This window comes from Physeter macrocephalus, chromosome 11 (genome assembly GCF_002837175.3).
Source record: "Physeter macrocephalus isolate SW-GA chromosome 11, ASM283717v5, whole genome shotgun sequence".
NCBI lineage: Eukaryota > Metazoa > Chordata > Mammalia > Artiodactyla > Physeteridae > Physeter > Physeter macrocephalus.
The window spans coordinates 62,725,594-62,737,626 of NC_041224.1; the positions used below are offsets into that span (position 1 = coordinate 62,725,594).

A 12,033-nucleotide genomic window follows, 5' to 3' on the forward strand; every position below is an offset into this window, starting at 1 on the left:
GCCCAGCCGCTCCGCGGCATGTAGGATCTTCCCGGACCGGGGCACGAACCCGTGTCCCCTGCATCGGCAGGCAGACTCTCAATCATTGTGCCACCAGGGAAGCCCATCATTCTTGGCATAGAAAGGGAAGAGGCAAGCGTCAAACACCAGAGTTGGGGTTTTTGTTTGTTCGGTTGGTTTTGTTTTGCCAATTATCTGAAGAGCCAATTCCTGAACACTCAGAAGTTGTTAATTCGATTAATAGATAATGCAGGCTTGTAAAATTTTCTTGGTCTCTCCTGCTTATTTTGGAGCAATACTGCCAGGTAAGTAATGAAGACATTAAGTGCCACAAGAGGGTTACAAGTTCTCCTTGAGGGATTCTACATCATGGCTTCAACTATCACTTTTATGTAAATGCCTCCCCAGGCTACATCTCCCTGCCTGACCACTCTAATTGCCTAAGAAACGCATCTGCTTTCCCGTTCCATTATCCTCTCACTCAACATTCAGTGTTCGTTTAGCAAATACTTACAAGCATGCCAAACACCTATGCAAACCCCTTAGACCTTTAGAACAGTGCTTGGCACATGTGAATACTAACGAAAGACAATCCTCACTTTCAAGTTTTATAGAGTCTAGTGGAGGGGGGAGCGTCGTAAACAGGGAGCAACGACTGATTTTCTTTTCTTTCTAGTTTTTTCTCTTTTCCAGAATTTCACACAAATGGAAATACTGAGTATGTACTCTTTTTTTTGAGTCTGGGTTTTTTTCTCTCAGAATTTTTTCAGAATTCATCCATGGTGTTACATATATGTTTGTTCTCTTTTATTGCTGAGAGAATTTCATTGTTTGGATATACTACAATTTGTTTATCCATTTACTTGTTGATGAACATTTGGGTTGTTTTCAGGTTTTGACTCTTAAGAACATTTGTGTAAAAGTCTTTGGGTAGACATATATTTTAATTTCTCTTGGATATACACCTAGGAATGGAATTGCGTGGTTGAATGATTTGGGTGTTACCTTTATGAAAGTTGGCCAAACTGTTTTCCAAGGTTGTTGTGACATTTTATGTTCCCATCGGCCGTGCATGAGAGTTCCAGTTGCTCTTTCTCTCTCCAACACTTGGTTATTATTCTAAATCCTTTGCACTTCCATATCGCAAGTGGTATGGATTTTTTTTTTTCCCCCTTTGGCTGCACCGCGTGGCTTGAAGGATCTTAGTTCCTGACCAGGAATTGAAACCGGGCCCCCTGCAGTGGAAGCGTAGAGTCCTAACCACTGGACTGCCAGGGAAGTCCCATGTAAGTAGTATGGATTTTTAAAACTTCACTTTCCAGTTATTTATTACCAGTATATAGAAATACAGTTGATTTTTGTACTTTGACTTTATTAACTTAGTTATTGGCTCTAGTAGCTTTCCTGTAGATCCCATAGGCATTTCTATGTATATGATCAAGTTGTCTGTAGAAAAAAAAGATTTGTATCTTCCTTTTAAACTGTGCGTTTTCTTTCTTCTTTTTGCCTTTATTGCACTAATTAGGATCTTTAGCACAATGTTGAATAGGAATATTGAAGAATGGATACCCTCGCCTTTTTCCTGATTTTAGGGATAAAGTTTTCAGCCCTTGAACATTACCTATGATGTTATAGGTATATACTTCATGGCTGCCATTCATCAGATTGAGAACATAAGTTCCCTCCTATTCTTAGTTTACTAAGTTCATCCATGGTGTTACATATATGTTTGTTCTCTTTTATTGCTGAGAGAATTTCATTGTTTGGATATACTACAATTTGTTTATCCATTTACTTGTTGATGAACATTTGGGTTGTTTTCAGGTTTTGACTCTTAAGAACATTTGTGTAAAAGTCTTTGGGTAGACATATATTTTAATTTCTCTTGGATATACACCTAGGAATGGAATTGCGTGGTTGAATGATTTGGGTGTTACCTTTATGAAAGTTGGCCAAACTGTTTTCCAAGGTTGTTGTGACATTTTATGTTCCCATCGGCCGTGCATGAGAGTTCCAGTTGCTCTTTCTCTCTCCAACACTTGGTTATTATTCTAAATCCTTTGCACTTCCATATCGCAAGTGGTATGGATTTTTTTTTTTCCCCCTTTGGCTGCACCGCGTGGCTTGAAGGATCTTAGTTCCTGACCAGGAATTGAAACCGGGCCCCCTGCAGTGGAAGCGTAGAGTCCTAACCACTGGACTGCCAGGGAAGTCCCATGTAAGTAGTATGGATTTTTAAAACTTCACTTTCCAGTTATTTATTACCAGTATATAGAAATACAGTTGATTTTTGTACTTTGACTTTATTAACTTAGTTATTGGCTCTAGTAGCTTTCCTGTAGATCCCATAGGCATTTCTATGTATATGATCAAGTTGTCTGTAGAAAAAAAAGATTTGTATCTTCCTTTTAAACTGTGCGTTTTCTTTCTTCTTTTTGCCTTTATTGCACTAATTAGGATCTTTAGCACAATGTTGAATAGGAATATTGAAGAATGGATACCCTCGCCTTTTTCCTGATTTTAGGGATAAAGTTTTCAGCCCTTGAACATTACCTATGATGTTATAGGTATATACTTCATGGCTGCCATTCATCAGATTGAGAACATAAGTTCCCTCCTATTCTTAGTTTACTAAGTTTTTTTTTTTATCATGAACAGATATTGATTTTTGTCAAATGTTCTTTCTAAATCTAATGAGATGATCATATGATTTGTACCCTTTATTCTCTCTTAATGTGGTGAATTACACTGATTGATTTTTTAAGGTAAAGCTAACCTTGCATTGTTGAGCTAAACAATACTTGGACGTGATGTATTATTCTTGTAATATACTGCAGAATAGGTTTGCTAAAAGTGTGTTAAAGATATTTGCATCTATGTTCAACAAGGGATGTTGGTTTGTAATTTCTTTTCTTATAATGCTTTTGGCCAGTTTTGGTAATAGAGTGATTCTGAATTCATAACATGAAATGAAAAGTGTTCCCTAGTCCATTTATCTTGAGAGAGCTGTGTAACATTGGCATTTTTTTTTGTTTGTTTGATAGAATTTCTAAGTGAAGTCATCTGGGCCTATAATTTTCTTTGTGAAAGGATTATAATTACAAATTCAATTTCTTTAATAGCTATAGAGCTATTCAGATTTTCTGTTTCTTCTTGTGTCCGTTTCGATAGCTTGTCTCTTTTCAGTTCTAGAACTTCCATCTGATTCTTTTTTTATAGCTTCTTTTTCTCTGCTGAGATTCCCCAACTCTTCATTCAGTACTGCTATATTTTCCTCCTTGAACATATTTATAATAGCTCCTTTAAATTTTTTGCCTGGTAATCACAACTTCCGGTTATCGTGGGGTTGGTTTCTTTTGATTCCTTTTTGTCTTTATTATGAGTCACACTTTCCAATTTCTCCACATGACTACTAATTTTTAATTTTGCACTGGATATTTTGGATGATAAATTGTTATCTTCTTCCAAAGCATGATGGATTTTGTTCTAATGGCCAGTTAACTTGGCTGGACCCAAACTCCTGTTTCCACTATGATGGATAGCAGCTAAGCTAAGGCTTCCAACTGCTGCTTTCTGCTGGGCCCCTTGAGGTCTCTCCACAAAACATGTGTGTTTCAGTGATTAGTCAAGGATTTGGGTGGAGTTTGTAAGCAGATTTTGGTGCCCCTCCCCGGTGGTTTCTCCTTTTCCATGACTTGCCCCATCACTTTTCGTTCTGATAGCCCTTAATTTTCACCTTTGACTCCTCAAGCCAGTAAGACTGCAGCTTTCTGCTTGAGTTCTACTGCCCGACACAGCATGGAATGGGGAGTGTACTCAGGTGGAAAGGCCCATAGAGGACATCTTACCTCCTGCAGTTCAACTCTTTCAAGGTTGACTTCATGGTCCTACCTGCTTTTGATGCTCCCCAGTCTCTCCAAAGTTGTCTGGTATATTTTTCCCCAGAATGTATACGTGTTATCCATGGGAGGATTAATCTGATACAAGCTTCTTTGCTACTAACAGAGTAGGAACTGCTCTATTTGTTTTCATGAAGAAATTTGGGGAGATTAAAAAAAAAATGACACCATTCACCACTATCATCTTTCCAGAATTCCCATAGAGGAATATTTTTGACCAAACTTTATATTCACACGTTCTTGACATATCTCTCTTCTCTCACGTAAGTCTAATGGTTTTATGTGTGTATCCAATTAAGCTTTTTAAGAATAAGAAGGAAATACTGGCAGATTAGACAGCCAAGTAATACATTTAAAAAAGAATTTAAGACCAGAATAAGATAAAAAAATGTTTGACTGTGACCTCAAATGTCTTACATGGTACGGTCCTATACATCACTCCAATCTCATCTCTTATCATTCTCTGCCTAGTTCATTATCTCCAGCTACACCTAGCCTTCTTGCTATTCCTCAAATACCAGAGCACATGCTGTTCCTATCATCTGGAATGCTCTTCCCTGCGACCATTACATGGCTGCTCCTTCTGATCATTCAGGCCTCTGATCATAGAGCATATCTTCAGAGAGGCCTTTTCTGATTACCCTCCCTAAAAGGGCACACACTCTCCCCCCACCCCAATTATGCTCTAACATCTTACTCTGCTTATTTTGTTCAAAGGACTAATCACTATCTGAGATTATTCATTCATTTCCTTATTTTTTGTCTGGCTCCCCACTAAAAGGTAAGCACCAAGAGGGCAGAATCTTTGTCTGTCTTATTCACCAATGTATCCTTAGTGCCTAGGACAGTTGTCTGGCACAGAGTATGTTTAATAAGTATCTATTAAATAAATAAATGAAGAATAACACAGGAGACCCCCCCACCACTAAACTCATCTGGTAACAAAAGAAATTCAGATAAACAAAAATATGTATGCAAAAAGTAAACAGTAATATATAAACTATAAGTTCCCTATATTCAATTTAAAATAAAGCCACAGCTTTGGCACAGCAAAGGAAACTATCAACAAAACTAAAAGGCTGCCTACTTAATGGGAGAAGAGATTGGCAAATGATATATCTGATACGGAGTTAATATCTAAAATATAAAAAGAACACATATAGCTCAGCAACATCAAAAAACAAACAACCTGATTGAAAAATGGGCCAAGGATCTGAACAGACATTTTCCCAAAGACATACAGATGGCCAATAGGCACATGAAAAGATGCTCAACATCACTAATCAACAGGGAAATGCAAATCAAAACTACTATGAGATATCAATCACCTCACACCTGTCATTATGGCTATTACCCAAAAGACAACAAATAACAAATATTGGTGAGGATGTGGAGAAAAGGGAACCTTCATGCACTGTTGATGGGAATGTAAATTGGTGCAGCCACTAAGGAAAACAATAAGGAGATTCCTCAAAAAATAAAAAATAGAACTACCATATGATCCAGCAATTCTACTCCTGGCTATTTATCTGAAGAAAACAAAAACACTAATTACAAAAGATATATGCACGCCTATATTCATTGCAGCATTATCCATTAATAGATGCATGGATGAAGAAAATGTGGTATACATACACATACACACACACACAAACACACAATGGATATGCTCGGCCATAAAAAAGAATGAAATCTTGCCATTTTCAGCAACATGGATAGACCTAGAGGGTATTATGCTAAGTGCAATAAATTAAACAGAGAAAGACAAATACTGTATGATTTCACTTATATGTGGAATCTAAAAATAAAACAAATGAACAAACATAACAAAACAGAAACAGAATTATAGATACAGAGAACAAACAGGTGGTTGCCAGAGGGGAGAATGTGGTGGGGGAAGGAGAGAATTGGGTGAGGGAGATTAAGAGGAACAAACTCCCAGCTGCAAAATAAGTCAAGGGTATGAAATGTATGGTGTGGGGAATATAGTCAATAATTACATAATATCTTTGTTTGGTGAGAGATGGTAACTAGACTTATCCTGGTGATCATTTTGAAATATAGCGAAGTATGGAATCACTATGTTGTGTAACAGGAACTAACATAGTGTCGAAGGTCAATTATATTTCAAAAACAAACTGTATGTATGTTATATATGAAAGTTGTTAGAGAGTAAATCCTAAGAGTTCTCATCACAAGGAAAAAATTTTTTTCTATTTCTTTAATTTTATATCTATATGAGCTGATGGATAGTCACTAAACTTACTGTGGTAAACATTTCATGATATATATGTCAAACATTATGCTTTACACCTTAAACTTATACAGTTCTATATGCCAATTATATCTCAATAGAACTGGGAAAAAATCATTGACATGTTAAAAAAAAATAGATAAAATAAAATAAAGCCATTATTTCATGTTACTTTAGGGCAGTGAAACATTACACAATTCATTATAAAATCATCTGAATCAACCAACCAAATCTAAATTTTCAATTGATAGGAAAAATAAAATTAACTTATTAGTAAAAAAAGAACACAAAGTGCTGTTATGGCTGTCAAAGTTGTTTAACATATAGAAATGAAGTAAACCCATGGCAGTGAAATTTGGGGATGAATGGGCATATAACATTCATTATGATTTGAATTAAGGAGATACACTGTTTCAAAGCTCAAGGCAAAACAGGTACCCCCCACCCCCCCGATAATATTTAGCCAGCTGATTTATATGCTTAATTTTAAAACATAACATTCTCTTAAAACATCAAAAAGTTATCTTAAATTCAAGCCAAACCAGCAATAATAATAATAATGCTATGTGTTTATGTAATCGTTGTTCAGGCTTACAACTTCTATTAATACTTTATTTTATTGTTTTTTTAATTAAAATTATACTGTTAAAATTAAGTCAGACATGAAATTAGCTTTGGAAGAAAATCACTTTGGTGTATTATTTAAACCTTTGAGGATAAAATGCATGTAAGTTCTTCCAATCATGCAGAACTAACAGGACATGTGAGATGTAAAATGGACATTTATTTTTATTATTTTCAATACAAGATCAGAGTTATAATAAGTTTCTCAGAAACTACTGTAATAAATTACCTCGTGGTACAAAACCGCCATAGAAATTTTCCTGGTGAATGGCAGATAGGGCAGCTAAGTTTCACATGCTTCTCTCCCAAAGTGGTATTGGTAGAGGAAAACCTAATTTCTAAAATGGGGATATGTTAGAAATGTAATACTTCTTTTTGCATGCTGTTAATAATTTCTATCTAAATTAATCTAATTAATTTGATGTAACAGGAACTGATGCAAACGGATTTCATTATCAAGGTAATCTAAGTATATGAAATTCTATCTCTATTTAAACTGATTCCCTTTGAAATTTTTCTGTAAATGACATAGCTTCACCAGAAATGCTCACAGGGACTGATTCATAGATGTAATAGTATTACAACTGGACAGACTAAAAAATAAATAACATAGAAAATAATAATCAAGGGTAAATGTCCTGGTTCTACCCTCAAATCATTGAGTAGTATCAGACCTAGCTGTGCTCACTGTTATGCTCTTCACCTTCAAATTATTTAGAACAGTGACATTCTAACTCATGAGTGTCAAGTAAGTCCCATATCAGCGTTGCTTCTGAACTAAGCTTAAATAGTCAATGCTTAATCTTGATCTGGCAATGCTGCTACTGTGGTTTTGTTTTATGACTTGATTTGCACCAAAAGTATAAAAAGTAAAAAGAAAAAAAGGTGGGGAGGTGTGGGCGGGACTACCTTTATTATCTTGGCAGACAGGCAAATTTTTCCCTTAGAGCTAAATAAATTCTGCATACTCAACTGTCAAGTTATCTTGAGGTGAAAGATTTACAAGAGCAAAGAGATAATTATGTGAGTAAAGATTTGAAAACCTAGAGCACATCAATCATTTGATGTTGCGTTAACAGGTCTCTTCTTTTACCTGTACAGCTATGTAAGACAAATCACTCTGTTCACTCTTGATATCCCAGTCCTCATCTGTTTCTGAGTCACTGGAGTAAGTGTCAAAGAGGGGACGTTCTAGACCACAATTCATCAGTCTGAGTAGTTGCATTACATAGTCGTGTTCCAAACACTTTCACTTTGGCCTGAATACCTGAAGGAGAATAAACACAATTACCTATGAGTTAGAATTTGCTTTTCATATACAAAAGACTAGTTCAATTGATCAATCAACTGAAAAGTCAAAACTTACCCACACTGTAGTGAGGGGGTCTCTTCAGAGATATCTGTGTACTTTTGTGCACTGGGCCTTCCTCACAGTGAGTAGGTACTGAAGTGACATCATTAGATTATCAGCATGGACTTGTGTTTGTATAACTTGATTTTCATGTGCAATCTAAAAATATAAATCAGAGGAGAATTATACTGAAGGTAAGGCCTTCTTTATATGGTTTTATCTCCTGAAAGTTACAAACAATGAAAGAGTATAGATAATACTTTTCAAGGTCACATATTAGGAAGGCTGGAATTTGAACCCAGGCAAGCTGGCTCCATAGTCCAAGATCTTAAGAAGTCTGCCATACTGTCCTTTACTATTTCTAAGTCTATTTCTAAGCATTGTGGTCAAGCAGAAATCTATATGCTATTAAGCTATTTGCTGACAACCCATTAAATTTTCCCTAAATCAACAGCTGGAAGAGATAATACTACTAGTATTAAATGATTATAATAGTATTAAGTATATCATAGCAAAGCAGTAGCATCATTCTAGAAAACCTAATCATCAGTCCTTTATACATGACAGAGAAATAATTTAAGATAATACGCTTTAATGTTTTTATGCTTTCCTGAGAAAAGTTACAACGTGAAATGGAAATTTTGATTTATGGGAGAAGTAAGAGGTAGAAAGGAGGAGAATTTGGATATTCAGAAGGTAATGTAAGACTGAGTACCTGGAAATTATGTGGAAGAGGCTAAGAAAAGATATCTGGAAAATGTAAGAGGGGCTGTGGGAAGAAAAAATAAGTGACAGAGAAATGAAAAAAGTACTTTGTAATTTTACCTAGACCACTGAAAAAAAATTTTAGCAAGCATCCTTGGTTGCTGTAACACAGGCTATGAATGCCCAAATTAAAGAAACTTTATGAAGAAACTTCTGTGAAGAGTCCCTTTGTAACATGAAAAATTACACCTAATATTTTTGAGAATTTAAATAAAAATTGAAGTCTTTATCTTTGTGTTTATAGTTATGACTAATTTTTTTTTTTTTTTTTTTTTTTTTTTGCGGTACGTGGGCCTCTCACTGTTGTGGCCTCTCCCGTTGCGGAGCACAGGCTCCTGACGCGCAGGCTCAGCGGCCATGGCTCAAGGGTCCAGCCGCTCCGCGGCATGTGGGATCTTCCCGGACCAGGGCACGAACCCGTGTCCCCTGCATTGGCAGGCGGATTCTCAACCACTGCGCCACCCGGGAAGCCCAGACTAATTTTGACAGCTAATCTACTTCTACTTTTAAGCCAAGCATTATAAAGGTCTAGAATAAGTATATATTTCTTTACAAAACAGATGTACTCCTGATAAAATGGAGTTTTAGGAATTTATTCAGGCTTTAAAAAATAACTTTTGTTCCCTTTATAACAGTAATACATTGTATCACTGAGGAAAATTTGCACCATACAGAGAAGCAAAAAGAAAAAAAATTAGCCGTAATCCCATCATTCATAGCTAACAACTTCATATTTTGGTATCATTTTTGTCTTTTTCTATGTATTTTTAAAAATTGGGAACATATGTTTTATAATCTTGTCTTCCTCTTTAATACATCATATTTCCATGTTATTAAATATTCTACATATAATTTTTATGGCTGCATATAATCTATTGTACAGATATACTGTAATTTATTACAACAATCGATAATATTAGAAATCTTTGAACGAAAATTTTTGTGTACATACACGATTACTTCTTTATATTAAAAATTTAAGAAACAGAATTTCCAGATATGTATTAATCAACTGGAACATGAATCAAAATAAAATTTTTAGAATGAGGCAGAGAAAGACAAAAGGATGAAGGCTATAGAAAAGGTCATAAGAGATATAGCAGAAAAGATGAAAAAGCATAATATATAATATAAGTTGTAGTCCCAAAGGAAAAGAAAGAAAATGGGACAGAAACAATATTTGAACAAATAACATCTGAGAATTTACCAAAATGAATACAGGCATTAACACATGGTTTTACAAAAGTACTAAATGTATTCACTAAAATAAAAACAAAGGAAACCATATCTTTGCATATTACAGTAAAACTGGAAAACAAAGAGAAAAACTTAGGAGCCAGAGGAAAAAAGATACATTGTCTTCAAAGGAGCAACCATAAGACACAGTAAGGCCTAAACTCTTAAGGATACACAAAGATTGAAATAAAAGGTTGTATAAAAGATCTAATATGTTAACACTAACCTACAGAAAGCTGGTGCTGCTATATTGGTGCTATATAATAACACAGCTTCAAAATATATAACACAAAAATTGTTAGAAGACTAAACATGTAAATTAAAAACCGAGGTGGAAGATTTTTAACACACCTCTCTCAGTAACTAATAGGCAGGCAAAGATTCCATAGGGATATAAGAAATTTAAACATGATTGACAGACATATATGGAGAATTGTACCCAACTGAAGAACACACATTCACCTCAAGTACATATGGAACATTTATAAAAACTAACCTACGTTAGGCCTAATACAGTTTCAATAAATTTCAAAAGATTAAATCCATATGCTGTATATTCTCTGGCCACAGTGTAACTGACCTAGAAGTCTATAACAAAAATATAACTACAAAATACCTGCATGTTTGGAAATTTTAAAATATACTTCTAAGTAATCCATGATAAAATTACAGTGGAAATTAGAAGATATTTTTCACTAAATAATAATAAAAATATTCAAAATCTAAAACTTGTGGGATTCAGTTAATGTCACACTTAGAAGGGCATTTATAGTCTTAAATGTACATAATAGTATAGAAAAAATTAATTAGTCTTAATTTAGACTACAATTTTAACACCATTCAAAAAATTATTTCACAAAATATTTCTAACGTATCTTCATTTCAGGAGTTTTCCCTCAAACAATAAACTCTACTGAATTCTACATTTGGGAAATAAGCATGTCAAACTTAGCTGTCTCATCTGCCATTCACTATGAAAATTCTGGAAATCAATGATCCAATTTAATGCTCAAGAAGTTAAAGAAAGAATGGTAAATAAAAATTGAAAACATAGATGAGAGAGTGAACTGTAATGTAAACAATGGACTTCAAGTTATAACGATGTGTCAGTGTAGGCTCATCAGTTATAACAAATGTACCACTCTGGTGGGGGATGTTGATAATGGAGAAGGCTACGCATGTGTGGCATAGCAGGGGGTAATTGGGTAATCCATCTTCCCCTCAATTTTGCTGTGAACCTAAAACTTTTCTAAAAAACTAAAGCCTTAAAAAATTAAAGAAAAATACTGGAAATCTTTTAATATGCAGCTCAATGTTCATAGCAGCATTATTTAAAATAGCTAAGACATGGAAGCAACCTAAGGGTCCAGCAACAGAAGAATGGATAAGGAAGATGTGGCATATAAATATATAACATTACTCAGCCATAAAAAAGAATGAAATCTTGCCATTTGCAACAACATGGATGACCCTGAGGGTATTATTCTTAGGGAAATAAGTCAGACAAAGACAAATACTGTATATTTTCATTTATATGTGGAACCTAAAAAATAAAACAAATGAAGGAATATAACAAAACTGAAACAGACTCGCAGATACAGAGAGCAGACTAGCAGTTACCAGTGGGGAGAGGGGTGGAGGGAGGGGCAAAATAGGGAAAGGGAATTAAGAGGTACAAACTTTTGGGAATAAAATAAATAAGATACAGAGGGCAGACAGCAGAAGCTAGAAGAACTACAATCCTGCAGCCTGTGGAACAAAAACCACATTCACAGAAAGATAGACAAGATGAAAAGGCAGAGGGTTATGTACCAGATGAAGGAGGAAGATAAAACCCCAGAAAAACAACTAAATGAAGTGGAGATAGGCAACCTTCCAGAAAAAGAATTCAGAATAATGATAGT

The 12,033-nt window shown here is 35.0% G+C and overlaps 1 protein-coding gene across 1 annotated transcript in view; it reads right to left on the reverse strand.

Annotated features, from left to right (window-relative positions):
• Positions 1-6,884: 6,884 nt before the first annotated feature.
• THAP10 (THAP domain containing 10) overlaps positions 6,885-12,033 on the reverse strand; it is a 15,369-nt gene continuing 10,220 nt past the window's right edge. The window contains 4 exon segments of the mRNA XM_007102914.2: positions 6,885-7,961; positions 7,963-8,044; positions 8,144-8,239; positions 8,242-8,287. Coding sequence (XP_007102976.1) covers positions 7,850-7,961; positions 7,963-8,044; positions 8,144-8,239; positions 8,242-8,287 — 336 coding nt within the window. The 3' untranslated portion in view covers positions 6,885-7,849.